The sequence below is a fragment of the Dromiciops gliroides genome, chromosome 3 (genome assembly GCF_019393635.1).
Source record: "Dromiciops gliroides isolate mDroGli1 chromosome 3, mDroGli1.pri, whole genome shotgun sequence".
In the NCBI taxonomy this organism is placed as follows: domain Eukaryota; kingdom Metazoa; phylum Chordata; class Mammalia; order Microbiotheria; family Microbiotheriidae; genus Dromiciops; species Dromiciops gliroides.
This window is the reverse complement of record NC_057863.1, coordinates 650,783,021-650,806,664: the sequence shown is the minus strand read 5'-3', so window position 1 is coordinate 650,806,664 and position 23,644 is coordinate 650,783,021. Positions and strand designations below refer to the sequence as shown.

Here is a 23,644-nt window from a genome sequence, read left to right as displayed (position 1 = left end):
AGCTTGAGTCTTTTCTCCCCTGCACACTGTATATCCCTATAGGAATGTGTAACAGACATTTTGAGAAGAATGTTGAATACAAAATATTTTAATTCTACCACTTTAGTAAATCCCCATTTCTAATTAAGCTAATTAAGTCTAACTCACCGATAGCAACAAACGATTATGGCAGGAAACATTTCTTTGGGGACTCATGATCTATAACAGTGGAAAACAACTCCTTAGAGCTATACCCCCAAGGAGTTCAAAGAAAAAGGGAAAAGACTCATATATGCAGAATATTTATAGCAGCTCTTTTTTTTAAGAAACTCAGGTGATGCCCATCAATTGGGAAATGACTGAACAACTTGTGTTATATGTATTTGATGGAATAAAATTACTGTAAAAACTTAAAGAGGATGGATTTAGAGAATCCTGGGAAGACTTGTATGAATTGATGCAAAGTGAAGTGACCAGAACCAGGAGAGCAATCTTCAATAGTCACAACAATATTGTAATGATAGTCAACTTTGAAAGATTTAGTAATTTTGGTCAAAACAATGACCCATTTCATGATGAAATATGCCATCCGCCTCCAGAAAGAGAGCTGAGGGACTCAGAGTGCAGACTAAAGCAGGGGTTTTTTTCTATTTTTTGCTTTTTCTTGCTTTTCTTGGAGCATGGCTAATGAGAAAACTTGTCTTAAAGGACTATACTTATTTGTAATAGGTTTTGTTTTTCTTTCCTTCTTATTGGGTGAGGGAGGTAGTCCACTTTGTATCTGTTGCCCTGCCTAGTTTTGACAGACAGACAGACAGAAAGAAAGAAAGAAAGAAAGAAAGAAAGAAAGAAAGAAAGAAAGAAAGAAAGAAAGAGGAAGGGAGGGAGGGAAGGAAGGAAGGAAGGAAGGAAGGAAGGAAGGAAGGAAGGAAGGAAGGAAGGAAGGAAGGAAGGAAGGAAGGAAGAAAGAAAGAAAGAAAGAGGAAGGGAGGGAGGGAGGGAGGGAAGGAAGGAAGGAAGGAAGGAAGGAAGGAAGGAAGGAAGGAAGGAAGGAAGAAAGAAAGAAAGAAAGAGGAAGGGAGGGAAGGAAGGAAGGAAGGAAGGAAGGAAGGAAGGAAGGAAGGAAGGAAGGAAGGAAGGAAGGAAGGAAGGAAGGAAGGAAGGAAGGAAGGAAGAGGAAAAAAGAAGAGAAATACAGAGGAACTCCAGACAGAGTGATCTCCTTCCAGGAAAAGAATTAGATGGTAACTTCTTTATTTGACCTCCCATCCCACAAGCCTCAGATTCCTCCTCACTGAAACAACCTCTGAGTAATGGTCTTGGGCACCTTGGTTCTCTGGGTTCTGGCTTTGTAGGTTGTTTCAAGGACTGGTTCTTCTGAAGTTAAGGGATGCATAGTGAATCTCCTCTGAGGGGACTTGAGTGGCTGGGTTAGGCAGGGGCAATCTGGGATCGCTGTGTTGATCCTATAGGAGTGAAAGACAAAGAATCCAGCATGAGCCCAAGATGCTGAGGATCTTGGCCTCACCATGAGAAACCAATTACAGTTCGACAAGGAGGCTGTTTTGCTTTTGGTCAGGAGCCTTCCTCTTAGAAGTGGTTGGTGCTGTTGCTTATGCATATGACCTAGTAGCCAAATTGTGATCTTTTCAAGGTGAAGGTAGGGTGGGGCTGGGACACAGAGGGAGATAGATACAAGGAGGGGGAAGTCAAAAAACATGGTTTTGAGTCTAACCTTTGCCTATTGCTCCATGAGGGAACTCTGAGGAGCTTCAATTTACCCCTGCTGATGTAATAGTTGTTGTCTATAGGCCTTTAAACTCTACCATGTGATTTGTGGATCATATTTCATTGGACTCCCATGATGACCCTGTGAAGCAGGTGTTAGGGATACTATTATCCCATTTTACATATTAGGACAATGAGGCTAAGAGACATGAGATGATTTGCTCAGGGTAAATCCCAGTGTCAGAAGTTGGCTGTGAGCCTTCTTCATGACTCCACAACCAGTCCACTCTGCCAAGTTAGACTTGAATATGTCTGATGTAACTGTGTGACCTTGGGTAAGTCTCTTCTCCTTTCTGGGAAAACTCTAAGCTCCTTGGGTATGTTCCTTCCTTCTGCTTGGGTCCACTTTTCACCTACATAAAATGAGTGGGATTGTACTAGGTCAGTTCTAAGGCTTTGCCAGTGACTTGCTGTGTGACTCTGGGAGAATCTTTTTCTCCCAGGGTTTTTCACTATGTAAAAGGAGTAATCTAAGATTACTTCCAATTCTAAAGTCTGTGAAAAGTTGACTGTGTGACCTTGGGGGAGTCCCTTTCCTTCTCTGGGTCAAGTTTTACTCTCTGTAAAATTGAAGTGGATCAGTCCAGGTGACATCTTAGGTCCCTTTCCTCCCTGATAGGGAGGCCATTGGTGATGCCTGGGAAAGAACTAGATGTGGAATCAAGTGACATGGAATTGAATTACACTGCCTCAGTCATGAAGTGACCACAGCTAAATACTTCCTCTTTCTAGAACTTTACTTTCATTATCTGTGAAACTAGGGGCCAACTACTTCCAGTTCCCCATGGTTCTGTGGAAAGAAATTGAAACTGAGAAAGGAAAAGGAACTAGCCTCCACTTCCTCTTCTTCCCCCTCTTCATGACTCCCATCAATCTACCTTCTGACCTAATTACTCAAATGAAACTTCTCTCTCCAAAGTCACCAACGTGTTACGCAATAGAATGGCCTCTTCTCCATCCTCATTTTCCTTCTCCTCTCTGCAGATTTTGATGCTGTTACCAACCTTCTCCTCCCAGATATTCACTCCTTTGGGTTTTTGGTCACTGCTCCCTCTGGGTTCTCTAGCCTGTCCAACCATTCCTTCTCCACTTCCTTGGATGATTTGTTACCCCCTAACTGTGGCTGTCCACCAAGAATCGGCCCTTCTCTTTCTCTCTTTTCTCTAAATTCTCTCATTTTGCTATTTTGTAAGTTCCCTTGAGTTGCATTACCATTTCTAGCCAGATGACTCCCAGATCTATGCAGGGTATTCCAAAAGTTTTACTGCAGTTTGAAGGGGGTTTTTTGGGTTTTTTTTTTTTTGGTTTTTTTTTGTGGGACAATTGGGGTTAAGTGACTTGCCCAGGGTCACACAGCTAGTAAGTGTTAAGTGTATGAGGCCGGATTTGAACTCAGGTCCTCCTGAATCCAGGCCAGTGCTTCATCCACTGTGCCACCTAGCTGTCCTAAGTTTGAAGGGTTTTTAAAAATATTCCTTTAAACTGCACTAAGACTCCTGGAACATCCTATATATTCAGCCTAACATTCTCTACTGAGCTAGTCCTACATCGCCAATTTACTATTAGATATTTCCAACTGGATGCTGTGTCCATCTCAAACTCTGCTTATCCAAAATAAAACTCATTATCTACCAGATTTTAAATCACCCTCTCCCTTGACCTCCTCCATCACTCCAAAGGACACCACCATCATTTTTGGAATCTCTGGTTTCTTCAAGACCAAATCAAGGGGGTGGGGGGCAGCTAGGTGGTGCAGTGGATAAAGCACCAGCCCGGGATACAGGAGGACCTGAATTCAAATCCGGCCTCAGACACTTGACACTTACTAGCTGTGTGACCCTGGGCAAGTCACTTAACCTTCATTGCCCCACAAAAACAAATAAAAAAGCAAACAAAAAAAAAAAGACCAAATCAAGTGCCCACTTCTCAACAAAACCTTTCCTGGTACCTCAGCCGCCAGTGCATATGCTCCCATACCCTTCTTGTACTCATTATGTTTGTATTCAACAAGTAGATGCATGCTTTTTGTCTCCCTGTAGAACATAAATTCTTTGAGAGCAAAGGACAAGGCTTTTTTGCTTTTGTCTTTCTTTCCCCACTCTTTAGTGTAATGACTAACATGGCATATGGTCTTAATAAATACTTATTCACTAACCTCCTCAAACTCCATGCCTCTACAGCCCCTTTCTCCCTATGAGGGTAACCTTGGAGAGCTCTTCCCAGATCCTCCATTTAAGCAGTTCACCCAGGGTAGTCATCTTATCACTTCCCACCTGAATGCTCTCCTAGACTTCCTCATGGTCTCTAGAAAGTCATCTTCCCACACAATTATACCAACTCTCAAACTCACACATCCTCAGCAAGTACCTTGGGGCCTAGCTCTTTCTCTGACTGGAAAGAATAGCAGGTGGTCATTGGAGAACTTCTACAAGACTTAAGGGCATCTCACTATTTGCCACCTGGCTGCAGGACTTCTTCATGCCCTACACTGGGTACCTTCCTCCTCACCACCACTTTTCAGTTTCCTTATATGCACTGTCTCCTATATTTGAATGTAAGCTCTCAAGGGCAGGGATTGACTTTTGCCTTACTTTGTATACCCAGAGCATAGCACAGTGCTTGGCACATACTAGGGATTTAATCAGTGTTTATTGAATGACTGGCTGGCTGACAGTATCTCAGATGCTGGTACAAACTCCTCTATTTCTCATTTGAAAGCCCTTCACAATCTAGTTAAAAACTTAGTTTTCAGGTTAATTAAAATGTTCCTTACAAAGGCACTTGCTGTTCTAAGCTACATGTTATTCCTTGTTCATATTTCACCTACAGCCTCTGTACCTTTGCAGAGGCAATGCACATGCCTGAAATGCATGTGGTTACTCATCTCTGCCTTTTGGAACCCCTGGCTCACTTTATGGGCAGCTACATAGCACAGTGGATGGAGCATCGGGCTGGGAATCAGGAAGACTCATCTTCCTGAGATCAAATCTGTCCTCAGACACTGATTAGCTATGTGACCCTAGGCAAGTCACTAAACCATGTTTGTCTGTTTCCTCATCAGTATAATGAGTTGGAGAAGAGAATTGTGAACCACTCCCAGTTTCTTTGCCAAGAAAACCCCAAACAGGATCATGAAGAGTTGAACACAACTGAAATGGCCAAACAGCAAAAATAGAACACGTAGACCACACAGCCAGTACAGATCACAAGCAACACTTGAAAACAGTCACCCTTCACCCCGACAACACCATAATGCCTCGGACTGCACACAGAAGACTTTTCATCATACTTGAATTGAAGCTGGCCCAACTCCCTCATTTCCAAAGACTGAGAGGAGAAATACCATGTCTGAGATACACTGAACAAAATACCACAAATGTGGCCTGACCAGGGCAAAGACCAAGACCTCCTTGTGGAATAAGTGGCAGGAACCATTTTTTACTCTTTTCTAATTACCCTCAGTTTCGAAAGGTGGAATGGAGTTTTAGGACCAAGGTCAGCTCACTCACCACTGGGACCCCTTCATTGACAAAATCCACTTCCTTGCTGTCCTGGGGCTCTGGGTCCTCTACCTTCTTCTTCTTCCTCAGGAACTTCATACTGAAAAACTGGGCCCAACATTATGACATGACCCCTAGTCCCTACCACTAACCACTTCCACACCTGCAGTATTCCCCTCCCCCCAGTCCCAGTCTCAGTTCAAATGCCAGCTGCCCCACTCACAGTGCTAGGAGACATAGGGCAAGAAGGGCCATGATCCCAAATCCCAAAATCATCCCTTTGGAGAATGTGAGGGTATCACTTCTATCTGTAGAGGAAAAAGGATTAGATATGTAATGGCCAGAGAACAGACCAGGTGAGAGAAAAACCTGCCCTCCCTCAAACCGAAACACCTCAGACACTCTGAAGCTTGGGACAGTGTAGCTTGGAAGTAGGGCCCTACTGCAAGAGGGAGTTAAAAGTCAAGTAAAAGAGGGCAAGATGAGCAAGCACAGAAAGTTGAGAACAATAGAAAGTTTATTTAGCAACAGGGAAGATCAAGGGGCACCCTCAGAAGAAGATAACAACCTCAAGGCCCCTACATCCAAAGCTTCCGAGAAAAATATGAATTGGTCTCAGGCCATGGAAGCTCTCAAAAGGGACTTTGAAGAGAAAGTAGGAGAAACAAAAGGAAGATTTAGAGAGGTGGAGGAAAGAATGGAAAGGGAAATGAGAAAAATGCAGGAGAGTCATGAGGAAGAAGTCAACAGCTTGAAAAGCCAAATGGAATAGGAGATAAAAAAGCTCTCTCCAGAAAATTATTGCCTAAGAACTGGGACTGAACAAACGGAAGCTAGTGACTTTATGAGAAACCAAGACACAGTAAAGCAATTCCAAATGAATAAAACAAAATAGAGGGCAATATGAAATATCTCCTTGGGAAAACAGCTGACCTGGAAAATAGATACAGGAGAGATAATTTGAAAATCATTGAACTACCTGAAAACCATGACCAAAATAAGAGTTTAGACAGCATCTTCCAAGAGATTGCCAAGGGAAATTGCCCTGATATTCTAGAAGCAGAAGGCAAAAGAGAAATTGAAAGAATTCACCAACCACCTCCTGAAAGAGATCCCAAAAGGAAAACCTCCAGGAATATTATAGCCAAATTCCAGAGCTCCCAGGTCAAGAAGAAAATATTGAAAGATGCTAGAAAAGAAGGAATTCAAGTACTGTGGAGCTACAATAAGGATAAAACAAGATCTAGGAGCATCTACATTAATGAATCAGAGGGCATGGAATATGATATTCCAGAGGGCAAAGGAACTGGGACTACAGCCAAGAATCATGTACCTAGCAAAACTGTGTATACTCTTTCAGAATAAAAAATGGGACTTCAATGAAAAAGAAGACTTTCAGGCATTCATGATGAAAAAACCTGAACTAAATAGAAAAGTTGACTTTCAAATACAAGACCCTAGAGAAGCATAAAAAGGTAAACAAGAAAAAGAAATCATGAGAGACATTGAAAGATTGAACAGTTTACATTCCTACATGGAAAGATAATACTTCAAATTCATAAGAACTTTTTCAGTAAGGAATACTTGATGTAGGAGGTGAAAAAAGGGTTAACAGAAAAATCTAAGACCCAAGCTCTAATACAGATATTAGCTCTAAAAGGGAGTCAGATCTCAGTTAATGAATAACTTATGTTAGGTTCTCATACTCATAGTGATCAACATCCAGAATGGACCAGAATGGGCCAGGTCAAAATAACAATAAAGGAAAAAGACAACCTATAGAAATTCTAATGAAAAATGATTATATTTTGAAACTATCCATGGGAATCGAAAAGAGACATGTGCAGAAAAGGCCAAATTTGTCCCCAGATTCTTTTTTCTCTTAAAGTCATTTGGTCTTTTTGGCTACATCCAATTAAGGCCAAATTTGTCCCTAGATTCACCTTATGATATGTAAACCCCCAAAACACACCTCAACTGGAAAAGGTACCCGCCTTGGGGGTTGGCTTAGGATCCCCAGGAAGTCCAAATTAGGATAATCCTTCCCTTGTAACACCCCTAGGTGTAGAATATTATAATGAGGACAGGCCCTCCCCTGTACCTAGGTGGAGATTATTATCATGAGACTGATAATCAATTTATCCATACTATAAATATAACTGTCTTTCCTTTCACTATTTGAGAGATACCTTTCCACTATTCTGGTTCTCTCCCTGTGGTCACCCACAGTATTGCAATAAAACTTGGAAAACTGAGTCACTGAGTCTTGTAATTCTTTTGGGATGACTCACAATCAATTTGACCCAAAATTCCAGCCCACATCATACTCAGAGGACACAGGTCTGAACTGACTATGAAGGGATAATATCTGTAAAGCATTTTTTTGGTTTATCCTCGTCCTTTGTGGGGCAAACAGGGTGGGGTGTCTTATGTCTGGGGCTGGATTTGGGCTCAGGGACTCCTGGGTCCACGGTTGGTGCTTTGTTCACTGTGCCACCTATCTAACCCTTGATGACATCTTTAAAATAGGGTTGAGGGGTAGGAGGAATAGACTGGGGGAGGGGGAAGGGGAGAGGTGGCCTAGGGAGAGGTAGTTCACATGAAGGAAACAAGAAAAAAGCTTATGGAGGGGAGGAGAAGAGGGGGAAGGAGTTGGGGAGTGAGTGAACCTTACTATCATCAGAATTGGCTCAAAGAGGGAATAACATACATACTCAAGTGGGTATAGAAATATATTTTTGCCCTGAGGGAAAGTGGGAGGGGAGGGAGATAAGGAGGGTGGGGAGAAGAGGGAAGGAGGAAAGGGCAGACTGGGGAAGAGAGAAGTAAAAAGCAGACCATTTTCAAGGAAGGTGAAGATGTTCTGCATTACTGCACAAGTATGACATATTGAATTGCTTGATTTCATAGGGAGGGTTAAGAAGTGAGGTAGGAAGAAAAATTTAGAACACAGAATTAGCTCAAATACCTTAATCTCATCAGAGTGGGCTCAAGGAGGGATTAACATTCACACCCAATTGGGAGGAGTAATCTATTTAACCCTAGAGGAAAGCAGGAGGGGAAGAGGATAAGGAGGGAAGTGTAAAAGAAGGGAGGACTGAGTGGGGCAGGAGGCAGTCAGAAGTATAACACTTTTGAGGAGGAAGAGGGTGAAAGAAGATAGAAAATAGAGTAAATATCATGGGAAGGAAATAGGATGGAGGGAAATAGTTATGATGATTGACTATAATGGCAAAATGTATGGTACCTACTTTGCTGAGCTATTGTAAAGAAAGCATACTATCAGAAAAACCTGGAAAGACCTACATGAACTGAAGCAGAGTGAAATGTACTGTATATAAAATAATAGCAATAGTGTAAGATTATCTGCTGGGAAGCATGTGGTTATTTTCAGCCAGACTACGATCCAATATAATCCTCAAGGACTTATGAAAATTGCAACCTATCTACAGAAAAAGAACTGATGGCATCTGAAAACAGATTGAAACATTTTTAAAATTTTTTTTCTGATAATTCCTTAATCTGAGGTTTTGTTTTTTGACTGTTTTCTCTCACAACCTGATAATGTGGGGATGTTTTCCATGACTACTCATGTATAACTTATATTGAATTGCTTGAGTTATTGGGGGTGGGGGATGGGAAGGGAGGGAGGAAAACACAATTTTAAAAAATGATTTCAAAATTTGTTTTTACATATATTTTGGGAAATAACATTCTAAACAAAAAAAAGAAAGATATGTAACTGCCTCCAAGGGACATGTGATTTGGGCAGCTGGTGGCATAGTAGATAAAGTGCCAGGCCTGGAGTCAGAAGGACCTGAGTTCAAATCCAGCCTCAGACACTCTTGACTGCAGCTTTGCCCCCTGTAAAATGCCAGGCACTACCTTTCCCTCTTAAGCAACTAAGACTTCCAGGCTCGTAGTGTTCAGTTTGCCAATCTGCCCTCCTCTATCCACTAGCATGAAGTACCCATTTTTCCAGACCCAAGTGTCCAGGCCCCAATACTCACAAGTAACATTGAGATAGACAGTTCTCTCTGTGCTTACTCCAGCCCCAGGGAGGGTCACTCGACAGGTAAGATTAGAGCCGTGATCCTGGGCTCTTGGGGTGAGGGTTAGCTCAGAGAAAAAGAGGGTTTCCCTGCTGAGTTTCTGGGTGAAAAGAACAGCCCCTGTCCAAGAGAAAACAGGTGGTATCCCCCACACGCAGATCCAGGGGACCAGACAAGCCACTTTCACCAGGTGTCCAGGTTCCAAAGTCTCTGGAATGTAGATGTCTGGCTTCTGTGTCAGAACTGGGGGGAAAGAGAATAAACAAGACCATGGAGAAGGGCCCTGCAACCTTAACTAAGACCCTCAAGACCATCCCTAATAAATCTCCTGGTTCCCCTACCAATGACAAAATGGAAGCTTTGTCCTCTCTGCATCACCGCAAGGCCTGAGCTACTCACTGATGCCCAGAGGGCCCTATTTCAGCAAAGAGGAGCCCACAGTATGGTATCTGCCATGTGGCATAAATGCTATCCTCTATGACCTTGATGTCCACCCTTTTCCAATGTTCCTGGATCCATCTATGACTCATAGCACAGCCAGAGTCATTGCTGATTCCTGACACACGTAGGCCTGTTTCTCCAAAGAGAGATGCCCACAGGGAATCCCTCTTCCAGGGCCTATGGCCTCTAGACTCTCCCCTAGCCACTGGCACTGACTGGAGTAATATTTATTCCTGGGTCCTACCTTCCCCTTGAGACATTGGGCATAAATAAAGGACCTCCCATCCCAGGGATTCTTTGGAAGCTCCCTCTATCCCATGGCCTAGCATCCTTCCTTGTCAATAATGTCCTTACCTTTCACACTCACATTAACCTTATAACTATAGTAATTGAATTTCACAATAGTTCCTCTCTCTATCCGGAAGAAGTATTGCCCACTGTCCATTTTCTGCACATCTATGATGCTCAGGGAGCAGTTTTCTTCCCAGGGTCCCCAACAAGATGGAATCGCCCCCTGGCATCTTCTTGAACATCCTTTTTTGGGTCATTTGTAGCCACTGGTTTGTCTTTGTCAGTGTTGGCTCCACTCCTGAACCAGGATCCAAGAGCCTGGAAGCCATGGGTGCTGATATCTGAGGGGTAGGAGAAAGAACAGGGGACCTGGATACACAGTCCCTCTTGTGCTGTCACAGATGCTGGGGCCTTCAGCTCATACCCTGAGAACTGGGACAGGGACCCTGTGGACAGAAAGATACTCAGGCAACACCCATCACAAAACTACAAATAACAGAGCCACAGTTCTTAAAGCAGGAAGAGATCACAGAACAAAGAATGTCAGAGCTTTGAACATGGAAGAAGCCTGTGAGAATCAGAAGCAACTATAGAACAGAGATGACTGAAAAGGGAAGACAACTCAGGAGATCAATGTGCAAATCGGGTAAGAACTTTAAGGATCATCTTCATCCATTCCTTTGCTTACAGATGAGGAAACTGAGGCGCAGAGAGATTGTCCTGACTTGGCCAAAGACTGAGGCAGGAGTACAAGTAGGGCTTTCTGGCTCTATGGCCTGTGGTCTCTCCACTCCCCCACCCCACCCCACCCCGCCCCACCCCTAGACCTTTGGAGGGCTATTATAACCATTCTAACACCAGTCCTTACACTACTCACCTCCCAAGAGCTGGAACGTCAAGAGCAGCTGCAGCAGCATCTCTGATCCAGTGGACAGAAATGTTCTGCCTTGAAATGCCATTTATAGAAGAGCCCAAGAGGAAGAGCAAAGGGGAAAGTGGGAGGAGGAAATGCAGACTTCCTCATAGCCCTGGAGAATGATGCAAAAAACTGATTTTTGGCTTAGAACTCTACAAGCCTTCTAGTCTGTATCCCCAGGCCACCTGGACCCCAGATCTCCTGAGAGTCTGAATCCTCCAACTGAGCCAGGCAAGGTTCACACTATCCAGTATAAGTTCCAGAGTGAGTCTGATCAAGCTGTTCTGTATGCACAGAAGGGTGGAGAAGCTTAGAAGGAAGAAGACTCCCAAACTGTTCCTGCCCAGAGACAGGGAGAGGGAGAAGTGAAAGACCCAGGCAGAAATAAATGAGTAACCACAGACCCCAAAGGATGAGGAACAGCCCAAGGATAGAGCTCGAGGTCAAGGCTACCTCAGCCCAAGCTGAAGAGCTTTGCTGGCTTCTTTGTCTGCAGCTACTCTCTCTCTCATGGACATCACCAAGACCTAGACCTTACAGGGTGAAAGGAGGGAGCTTGGAAGAGAACGTTTCAGAGTAAGGAGGGACCTCAGAACTTAGAGAGTCAGAGCTGAGGTGAACCTGAAAAGAGGGAAAGTAGGAAGGACTTATCTGGCAATGATAATTGAGTCCATGAGGGCTGATGAGATGATCAAGTGATGTAGAATAGAGAGTAATGAAAAGAGGACCCAGGAACAAACCCTGTGGGTACACATGATTAGTGGTTATGAAATAGTTGAAGATCCAGAAAAGCAGACTGAGAAAGATCTGTTACACAGACAGAAAAGGAACCAAGAGAAAGCAGTGACAGGAAAACTGAGACAGGAGACAGTCTGAGAGGAAAAGGTGTCAGATGTTGTCAAGGGGTCTAGAAGTATGAGGACTGACAAACTGGCATTAAATTGGGCAATTAAAAGATCACTGGTGATTAGGAAGACAATAATTTCAAATGAAGAAAAAGATAGGTGAAAGGTGGTGTGATGTTTAAAATCTTTGCCTTTGGAGTGGCAGATTTTCTCCCCTTATGTCAAGAAAATGGAAGCAATCGTGTCTGGAACGCCAAATCTCCAAACCATCTGAAATCATAATGGAAATCGAAGAACAACCAAAAGAATAGATTTTGGGTGGGGTAAGGTGAACAGAAGAGGCCACAGAAAGAGAGTGGAGATCTGTTTGGGGGAGGAGGGAATGACAGTAACTGACAACAGGGGAAAAGCTGCTCCAGCATCACTTGTCTTCTGGCTCTTCTGAAAGGGAGCATGACTGACCTCTGCACTAGAAATGAGAGAATTAAGCTAGCTAATAGGGGCTGACTCTGAAGGTAATTGACCTGCTGCCACAGCCACACCTAGCTGCCCTGGATGGATGCAGATCCCCTGGCCCAGATGAATCACAGCTTTGCATCCTGGAAGAATGGGCAGCTGTGATTGCTTAGCCCCTGTCAGGGATCTCTAAGCATGGAGCACAGAAAAACACTGCAGACTGAAGAAGTATAAATATCCACATGTCCAAGAGCAGAGAGTAGGAGAGTGTCTGCAGACTCTAGACCAGCCTGAAATTACTGGGACAACTCTGATCAGATTATTTTGAAAGGTGAGTGAACCTGGAGTAAATAAAATAGTGATGCCAAAGATTCAGGCTCACCTCACCAAGATCTATGTCAAGTTAACAACCATAAGAGTAAGTTAGGAGAATTCTAGAGAGATGCTTTTCCTCAATTTGGGCAAAGCTATTCTTATCAAGAACTGCAAACTCCTGTTGTAGGAAAGACAGGTGTTGAGTCAACAATACTACCACGGTACACACTCAGAGCAGGCTTCATGGCCACATCCACAGCACACTGAGTAGTGGTTTAGTATCAGCCTAGAAAGAAACTCCAGGGACTTCCTGTGCCAAGATGGCCAAGGGATGAGCAGCTCACTGAAGCTATGCCAGATTTCCCCCTCGAACTGACATAAAACTGCCACTGAAGCATCCCAGGAGCAGGGAAGCAGCCTAGCAGCCCTGCAGGAAAGGTTTGTCTTACCGGGGTGGGAGGGAAGTGAGGTCCAGGAGCAGAAGCAACAGCAGCATCTGAGCTCACATCAGGGGGCCTGAAGCAGGGCTCTGAGGTTGGGGAAATCCATCAGTGAGGCTCCACCCACCTGCAAACCAGCAGCTCCCTGGGCAGGTGAGCAGTCTGGGCAGCATAGCAGGGACCCTCACCAGGTACCCCAAAAGTAGCACAGATGACTAGGGAGGCTTTTACCCCACTGCTGAACAGTAGGGAAGCCCCACACAAGAATGGTTGACAGTAAGTTCCCATCACCATGACCTCCCAAAAGAGAAACTATTTCCAAGGCAAACCGGCCCCAGAGACTCAGCGGACTGCAACACAATTACCCTAACAGAGCCTGCTAGCTGAGTGACTGGTTACCATAGCAACCCAGCAGCAGGACCCCCGCCCCCAAACACACACACACACACACACTCACACAATTTGGGCATATTAGAAACAAAATTACTCCTCTTGGGCATGCTAACAGACAGGTCCTGCTAACAGAGTAACCCAGCAGCAAGGCACCATTCCTGGGGCAAACCAACAACAAGATCATTCCTCCAGGGCCAGCCATCAGAAAGACTTTGTTAACTATAGCAACCCAGTAAAAGCAAATACTTAAGCCCTGAAGCCCCGTGAAAACTACTAATAAGACCCAGAGCCTCAGCACAAACCTTGGGACAATATAGCAAGACAGCAGAACTCTAATAGAAATATCAAGGCACAAATATAAGCAAAAATTTTTAAAAATAATAATCAAGCTTGACTATTGACAGATACTACAGTGATACTGAATATCAAGGCATAAACATAGAGGAGGACGGTAACAAAATGGCTACAGGTGAAGCTTCAAAGAAAAATGCAAATAGGTCTCAGGACTGAAAAGAATTCCTGGAAGAGCTTAAAAAGGACTTTAAAAGCACATTAGAGGGGCAGCTAGGTGGCGCAGTGGATAGAGCACCGGCCCTGGAGTCAGGAGGACCTGAGTTCGGATCCGGCCTCAGACACTTAACACTTACTAGCTGTGTGACCCTGGGCAAGTCACTTAACCCCAATTGCCTCACTAAAAAAAAAAAAAAAAAAAAAAAAGCAGCACATTAGAGGGGGGCAGCTAGGTGGCACAGTGGATAAAGCACTGGCCTTGGATTCAGGAGTACCTGAGTTCAAATCCAGCCTCAGACACTTGACACTTAACTAGCTGTGTGACCCTGGGCAAGTCACTTAACCCTCATTGCCCTGCAAAAAAAAAAAAAAAAAAAAAAGCACATTAGAGGGGGCAGCTAGATGGCGCAGTGGATAGAGCACCGGCCCTGGAGTCAGGAGTACCTGAGTTCAAATCTGGCCTCAGACACTTAACACTTACTAGCTGTGTGACCCTGGGCAAGTCACTTAACCCCAATTGCCTCACCAAAAAAAAAAAAAAAAAAAGCACATTAGAGAAGTAGAAGAAAAATTGTGGAAAGAAATCAAAATAATACAAGAAAGAAACATCCAGTGGAGGACACCAGGGATCTGTGCTGGACCCTATGCTATTGACCTTTCTCTCAATGACTTGGGTAAACGCATTCTTAGAAGACAAGCTCATCAGATCTATAGGTTGACAGAAAGCCAAGACAGATGCCTTACACAGTCAGGGACAAGAACCAAGATGCAAGGTGTTCTTCATGGGCTTGAATACTGGTTTGAATCTAGTGAGATAACATTTAGCAGAAAGAAATGTCACATTTTAATGTTGATTCCAAAAGCAAAATTTACAAGTATTACATGGGGAAAGCATAAATAGACAGCCCTTCTTCAGAAAAAACAAATCCAGGGAAGTAAGAAGACTATAACATTCACATGAAAATAGAAGGAGATATGGTAACCAATAACAGTGATGCCATCTTGGATTCCTTTGAGCTTTCAGGACTATGGAGGGGGACAATCCCTTTGCATTATATCCGGCTCAGGATTGTGTCCAACTCTCAGAACCACACTTTTAAAAGACCACTGATAGACTGAAGCATGGCCAATGGACAACCAAGATGGTGAATGGTTTGAATCCATGCCATATGAGGAAAATTTGAAGGAACAGAGGATATTCAGTCTAAAGTAGAAATTACTTAGAGAGGCAATGGTACTGGAACATCAGGTATTGGAAGTGAGATTGCATGTAGGAGGCTCCAGACATGTTGTTTCAATCCCCAGAGGGCAGAATAAGAAGTAATGGAGGGGCAGCTAGGTGGTGCAGTGAATAGAGCACCAGCCCTGGAGTCAGGAGGACCTGAGTTCAAATCTGGCCTCAGACACTTAACACTTACTAGCTGTGTGACCCTGGGCAAGTCACTTAACCCAATTGCCTCACCAAAAAATGACTAAATAAATAAATAAAAAGAAGTAATGGAGATAAATTACATAGAAGCCACATGCCTTCTTTCAACTCCACTCTTTCTGCATATGACTTGAGGGAATTGAGGGAAATATAAGAATTGAGTGAAGCACACTGACTTCATCTTGAGATACAATTCTGGAGTTACTTCAGTTCTCTTTCTATTCAATTATGGACCTAGTCCAATTTCTGTCTTGTGAGAAAATTTGATTCAATTATGGGAATTGTCAGAAAACATTTACTACAATGGGTTTTGTTGGCAATATATAGGGTTGATAATTATTTATAAGGATTTTTTTGTACCATGCAAATTATGTTCTTAATAATTGTGTCATTTCATTTTAGTTGATTCTTTAGGGTTTTCCAAGGAAAGCACATTTTATGAAAAAGTGATCATTTTGCTTCTTCTTTCTTTATGCCCATTCCCTTCTGTCTTCTTCCTTATCTTATTGTCATAGCTAACATTTCTAGAATTATATTATGTGACATTTTAAAAGTTTGAGAGATGTAAGGGCCAAAATTCTAGCTATACTGTCTAAAATATCTAATGAATGGTCGCCAATAAATTATAAGCTTTAGCAAGAGTTAGACTTTTAAGCATTTATTAAGGAGAATAAGAATTTGGTAAAGAGAGAGAGAAAGGCCTAGATTCATCTATCTATTAAAGGGAGAGCATATTTCTAGCTCCCTTCTCTACCAGAGTCCTCAGGAAAGAGAGCGAGTCAGCACACCAGCCTCCCCCTTCTTCCTCCCACAAGCAAATGTCACTTCCTGACACCAAAGAAAAGACCCATGGTCCTGCCCTCAGAGACCCTCTCCTCATGTTGGAGCTTTCCTACAGTAAGTCTCCAGCAGATGGCATCATTTCAATCATTACAGAGACATAGTCTCTGGGTAATTTAATCATTTTATTAATAAGGACACCTGGTTAGTGATAAAGGGATGATCATTTGGCCATCCCTCTTAGCCCAAAGACCCTAATGGTAGCAGAGTCACAGTTTATATGTCCTTCAAAGAGGAGGTGTTCCCTAGGAATTCTGACTCAACACTGATTGGCTAATCAAAAGGTGAAGTGGATACATGACTTGTTTCACTTAATCTTGGTTGAAAAAACATCAATTTCCATATCATTTATCTTGATAATAGGAAGAATCAACCATTTCCCTGGACCTACACAAACACAATGAGGAGGAATGCACCCATTAGCCTAAACTTGGAATTTCTTTTGAGGCAGCTAGATGGTGTAGTATATAGAGCACTGACCTTAGAGTCGGGAAACTAAGTTCAAATCCAGCCTCAAATGGTTTACACTTACTGGCAGTGTGACCCTGGGAAAGTCATTTAACCCATATTGCCTCAAACATCCAGGGACATCTCCACTAATTCTGATGTATGACTTGCCAAAAGACCCAGATGACTCTAGAGGAGAGAGTGGAAGCTGTTGACTTTGCACAGCTCTCCCTCATTTAAATCCAATTCATTCCAAGTCATGATATCACCTCCCAATGCCATGGTCCTCTTCAAGAATGAAGGACAAAAAACTACAACAAGAATTTATTTTATTGTCTCATTAGATCTTGGCCAGAATAAATCTCTGAGAGAAATTTCCCACATTGATTGATTTCTGGAAGAGGAAGGAATAAAGGAGAAAAATGTTGGTCCTAATACAGTATTTAGTTATTAAATATAAGAGAAAAATATTCATTTCTCACATTCCCCCATTTGATTCTAATTGAGAGATGAAGTCTCTTCAGTGATTCACAAAGTGACTTTACAAACACTTCAACAAGGGTTCTTAACAATGGGGCTTATAGGGGCAGCTAGGTGGCACAGTGGATAGAGCACTGGCCCTGGATTCAGGAGGACCTCAGCTAAAATCCGGCTTCAGACACTTTACACTTACTAGCTGTGTGACCCTAGGCAAGTCACTTAACCCCAATTGCCCCACCAAAAACAACAACAACAACAACAAAACAATGGGGCTTATGATAGGTAACAATGTGAAGAAGGGAAGGGGAGAAATTGAATAACACATTGACAAAACCAAAAGGGGAAGTCCCTGTTAGTACAGAGAACTTATACAATGGGAAAAAGTAAACAGTAAAAAAATGTCCATTTAACACTCCAAAGTCTGATCTCATAGAGCTGTCTGATTCTTGGGACACTATGTGATGCAGTTCTCTGGTCTCAATGGGGTCTTCAGAACATTTTCTCACTGACTGTCTTCTTAGACCAAGATCACTTGTAGTGATCCACTTTCTATGTTAAAAACAAATCTCCTGGGGGCAGCTAAGTTGCACAGGGGTTAGAGCACTGGCCCTGGATTCAGGAGGACCTGAGTTCAAATCCAGTCTCAGACACTTGACAATTACTAGCTGTGTGACCCTGGGCAAGTCACTTAACCCTCATTATCCTGCACAAAAAAAACAAAACAAAACAAACAAACAAAAAAAAAAAACACCTCCTATCAAATTCGTGATAACACAGAGGCAAATTACTTTTCCAATAACCAGGTTAAATAATGTAATTCAAGCCTTATGTCTCTATTATTATAAAATCTTATTTGGAAGCTTTTCTACAAAGTAATGTACAAATTTAGGTTGGCCAGTTGTCGTGTTAATAAATCTAAGAAACTCAAATACAAACAAAACTAATTAGAACTCATTTTTTTTATTCTTCCATTAAAAGGATAATCTTCTAAAGAATTAAAAATAGAACACTTTTTCTAAGAAGATGGACTCTAATACAAAAATGAATTCATTTAAATGTTGCCAGATCAACTACAATTGTAACAAAGGTTTCAGGGATGGTATACATAAATACATTGAATAATTAATTTTTAAAGTATTTTGTTTCTTTGTATCTTTTTTATGGGTCAAGGAGGGTTAAATGACTTGCCCAAGGTCACACAGTTAGTAAGTGTCATGTCTGAGGCCAGATTTGAAATCAGGTCCTCCCGAACCCAGAGCCAGTGCTTTATCCACTGCACCACCTAGCTGCCTCTGAATAATTAATTTTTTAAAAGTGTATATCAAATAAGTTATTTCTAATAAAAAATTTTCAACTTCCTCCATGATCAAATGAACAACCCCTAACAAAAAGTGGATATCCCTTTAAGGCACTTACAAAGTAGACCATAATCCATTTTTCCTATAAGATAAGTAATTTTATTGATATTCCTCATCTTAACACAGAACTGAGACACATATTGGCTAAATAACAGCTTCATATCCTGGTTTCCCAAGTCTCTGCATCATGTGCTTAGTTATCCCCATACCATTGTGAGAAATTAAAGGACTCTTAACTTATACAGAAATATATGGCTAGTAATAGATTTCAAGCCTAAATGCTTAGTTAGGTACCTATTTGGAGTATAGAAAGGACTAAAATTCTAGGCCAAATAGCTCAAATCTTCTACCTGCATCTTATTGTAGTAACTCAGATATACTCCAGTATTAGCCCATAAGATAAAGACTTTGTATTGTGCTCATGCTGATCATCTGACATGATTATAGAGAGTTCCCATCAAAGAATAGGGACATAAGGCAACATACTCCCTTATGTTGATGTCAGTTACAGGCAGCTGTTATGTAGGTGGCCAATTGCATTGAGTCAATCTTCAAGTCAGCTAGGTGGGGTAGTTTTTCCATACCCTGTGTCATATTGGGGAAATTGAGTCAGGAGAATCCTACTTCAGCCCATACCAATGGTTGCTCTCCCAGCCTTTCCCATGAGAACTCCACCTGCAATTCATACATGTAATGGATCAATGACTCAATGGCATTCCTTGATGATCATACCTGGAGTCACACTCAGAATCATATCAGTTCACAGGGCCATAAGGTCTTCAATAGCAAGTTCCAATCATCAGAGGTACAAGTGGATTCAGTTCTCAAGCATCACATACCCTAGATAACAAGTATTGACTATAATCTCACATTGGCAACAGTAAAAAATTCATCACAGAAAAATCACAACTTATCTTGATATAGCTAGTACTCATGGTAAGTCGATGCTTTCTCATCCCTAAGTTCTGTGTGAGGAATTAGGAGAAGAAATAAAGAAGAAAATTATTCAATTAAAAATCAATATTAAGGTTTCTTTTTTAATGCTTAAATAAAGAAATTGGAAAGGACAGAAAAAATTAACACGGAGATACAGAAAGCAGGAGACCTTTGAAATATGTGATTCCTTATTTTTAATGCAAGCTGTTTCAAATATAATCTTGAGATATATATTCTAGACATATATGCAAATGCTCATATTTATATATATATCAAAACCACAACAAAAGATTAAAATTATAAAAAAGAAACCAAGGACATTTCAATTTGATAAAATTCAAATAAACATTGACTTATGAAGATCATGATCTATGAGGCCCTATATTCTCACAGGGCATAAAAAAGAAAGAAATGACCCAACCCTAGCCCTGAAGAAGCAGATATTCCGCAGATGATGGGGGAGATGGGACATACAGAAACTATGGAAATAAACGTAGCATGAGGTAGCAAGATGGTGTAAGGAATAATCCAGCAAAATGCTCTAGGAAAAGACTGGGAGAGAGAAGTCATTCAGGACCTGGTTTCCGGAGACTCTTGCCACAAGCAGGGGAAAGCAACCTGGCTGGAGCCTTGAAGGCAGAGTAGGTTTCTGAAGGACAAAACTGAGGAGGGGAAAGGGAAGGACTTCCCCAGTAGATGGACAGGGCAGGTCAAGGTCAGAGTCTAATCATGCAGTGTGCCTACACATTATCTTTGCCCGATGACTGGCATGGATGTCCACCAAGGACAGAATAAAGTCAAAGGTCATTCTTCCTCCTTTATGACGTCTTCTCCAGGCTCAACACTGCCCACATGGGCAAATCATTGTCCCTCTGTTTCTTCCACTGTCATGTGAGGAGTTGAGTCAAATGACTTGCAAAGTCTTGTTCAGACCTAAATCTATTAAGCTACCCATGGATGTGAATCAATGGCCCTACCAATGGAGGAGGAGCTTCTCTCTCTGGTCAGGGGCTGAGGCTGGGACAGGACATGGCTGAGGCACCAGATGCCAGGCCCTCAGATGAGTCATCCCAGAAGCCCTGGGGGCTGCTCTGACTGTTGCCCTTGTTCCCCTTCCTCTTCCCCTCTTTCCCCATTGCAGCTAGAGCTGATGCCTGTGGACCTTCTCCTGTTTCCCCATATCCACTGAAATGCTCATGGTCTTTTCTGATAAAGAAAGTGAAGGCCAGAGGAGGAAAATGATTCAGCCAAAGGAACACAGCAAGTGGATGTTGGGGATTGGACTAGAACTCGGGTCTTCAGAACCCCAGGTCCCCCGTGCCTGGCATTCACCATTCTCTGTCCCAATTCAGTCCCTGGCACAGGCCTGAAGACAAGGTGGGGGGAGGGTTTGAGGATCCATGGTCATCACAGGTGCCTTGGCTGTTCTCACTTGGTCCTTAATGAATTCTGCCCCTGTAAAGGAAACCCAGCTACACTGTCAGAAGAGAGGTCCAGTAGCAGGCAGGCATCAGGTAGCAATGGTGGGTGGTTGGTTCCGTTTTCACCCTTGAAGGGAAGAAGGCTGAGGCTGAGGTCAGTGGGGACCTAGATCCCAGGGTCAAATGTGGAAAGAGAGGGGGACATACCTGCTATAATAGAGGTAGGTGAGGCCATAGGTGAGGAGGAAGCCAACTGCCATGAGGCCCCCTCTGAGCAGGGTCAGCACCAGAGGCCAGGAGCTTTTCTCTTCTCCTGAAAGGAGGCAAAGGAGATGTGAATTGGGGGAGGACCCGAGGTGCCACCCTCAGGTCCTCAGCTCTGCCCTCAGATGCTGCTCCATCTCTGCAATCACACAGATCTTCTGCCATCAGGTTTCCTAAGCCCCATTCTTTCCACACAGGGATATAACTGCCCTATTGTCTCAGAGGGAGGGATCCTGCCTCCCAGCACTCACCAGCCAGCATGAGCTGCACACTTCTCTCTGTGCTTACTCCAGCCCCAGGGAGGGTCACTCGACAGGTAAGATTCGAGCCGTGATCCTGGGCTCTTGGGGTGAGGGTCAGCTCAGAGAAAAAGAGGGTTTCCCTGCTGAATCCCTGGGAAGAGAGAAGAGCCCCTGTCCAAGAGAAAACAGGGGGTGTTCCCTTCTCACAGATCCGGGGGAACAGACAAACCACTTTCACCAGGTGTCCAGGCTCCAAGGTCTCTGCAGTAGAGATGTCTGGCTTCTGTGTGAGAGCTGGGGGGAAAGAGAATAAATAAGACCATGGAGAAGGGCCCTCCAACTCTAACTAAGAACCTTTTCAAGACCATCCCTGATAAATCTCCAGGTTCCCCTCCAATGGCAAAATGGAAGCTTTGTCCTTCCTACATCAGCCCAGGGCCTGAGCTACTCATGGATGCCCAGGGGGCCCTATTTCAGCAAAGAAAAGCCCACAGTATAGTATCTGCCACATGGCATTCAAGCTGTCCTCTATGACCTTGATATTGATCCTTTTCCAATATCCCTGGATCCATCTCTGACTCACAGGACAGCCATAGTCAATTCCAATTCCTGACTCATTTAGCCTGTTTCTCCAAAGAGAGATGTTCACAGTGAATCCCTCTCCCACATGCTATGCCCTCTAGACTCTCCTGTAGTCCTTGGCACTGACTGGAGTAATACTTGTTCCCGGGGCCTACCCTCCCCTTGAGACCTTGGGCATGAGGGACCTCCCATCCCAGGGATTCTGTGGAAGCTCCCTCTAGACCATGGCTTAGATCCCTTCCCTGTCACTAATGTCCTTACCTTTCACACTCACATTAACCATATAACTATAGTACACAAATTTCACAAAAGGTCCTCTCTCTATCCGGAAGAAGTATTGCCCACTGTCATTATTCTGCACATCTATGATGTTCAGGGAGCAGTTGTTCATCTCAGGGTCCCCAAGAAGATGGAATCGCCCCCTGGCCTCTTCTTGAACATCCTTTTTTGGGTCATTTGTAGCCACTGGTTTGTCTGAGTAAGTGTTGGCTCCACTCCTGAACCAGAATCCAAGAGCCGGGAAGCCATGGGTGCTGATATATGAAGGGTAGGAGAAAGAACAGGGGACCTGGATGCACAGTCCCTCTTGTGCTATCACAGATGCTGGGGCCTTCAGCTCATACCCTGGGAGCTGGGTCAGGGACCCTGTGGACAGAAAGATACTCAGGCAACACCCATCAGAAAACTACAAATAACAGAGCCACAGTTCTTAAAGCAGGAAGAGATCTCAGAACAAAGAATGTCAGAGCTTAGACCATGGAAAGAAGACTGTGAGAGTCAGAAGCAACTGCAGAACAGAGATGACTGAAAAGGGAAGACAACTCAGGAGATCAATGTGCAAATCAGGTAAGGACTTTAAGGATCATCTTCTTCCATTCCTTTGCTTACAGATGAGGAAACTGAGGTGCAGAGAGATTGTCCTGACTTGGCCAAAGACTGAGGCAGGAGTACAAGTAGGGCCTTCAGGCTCCAAGGCCTGTGGTCTCTCCACCCACCCCCCTACCCCACCCCTAGACCTTGGGAGGGCTATTATAACCATTCCAACACCAGTCCTTACACTACTCACCTCCCAAGAGCTGGAATATAAAAAGCAGCAGCTGCAACATCTCTGATCCAGTGGATAGAAATGTTCTGCCTAGAAATGCCATTTATAGAAGAGCCCAAGAGGAAGAGCAAAGGGGAAAGTGGGAGGAGGAAATACATCCTTCCTCATAGCTCTGGAGAATGATGCAAAAAAAATGGATTTTTGGCTTAGAACTTTATAAGCCTTCTAGTCTGTATCCCCAGGCCACCTGGACCCCAGATCTCCTGAGAGTCTGAATCCTCCAACTGAGCCAGGCAAGGTTCACACTATCCAGTGTAGTTTCAAGAGTGAGTCTGATCAAGCTGTTCTGTATGCACGGAAGGGTGGAGAAGCTTAGAAGGGAGAAGACTCCCAAACTGGTCCTGCCCAGAGACAGGGAGAGGGAGAAGCGAAAGTCCCAGGCAGAAATAAATGAGTAACCACAGACCCCAAAGGATGAGGGACAGGCAAGGGATGGAGCCCACGGTCAAGGCTACCTCAGCCCAAGCTGAAGAGGTTTGCTGACTTATTTGTCCAGAGCTCCTCTCTCTCAGGTACCTGCCTGCCATGGACCTCACCAGGACTTAAACCTTACAGGGTGAAAGGAGGGAGCTTGGAAGAGAACATTTCAGAGTAAGGACGGACCTCAGAACTTG

General features: G+C 43.5%; 1 protein-coding gene across 1 annotated transcript; it reads right to left on the bottom strand.

The window, feature by feature from the left end:
- Positions 1-1,096: 1,096 nt before the first annotated feature.
- On the bottom strand, positions 1,097-23,073 carry LOC122748263 (sialic acid-binding Ig-like lectin 5). The gene is given in 12 exon segments (XM_043993929.1): positions 1,097-1,445; positions 5,277-5,367; positions 5,491-5,575; positions 9,278-9,562; positions 10,115-10,240; positions 10,243-10,497; positions 10,929-10,993; positions 20,849-20,980; positions 21,045-21,150; positions 21,353-21,637; positions 22,187-22,570; positions 22,992-23,073. Coding segments are annotated over 12 exon segments (2,001 nt in total). The 3' UTR covers positions 1,097-1,340.
- Between the last annotated feature and the right edge of the window lie 571 nt (positions 23,074-23,644).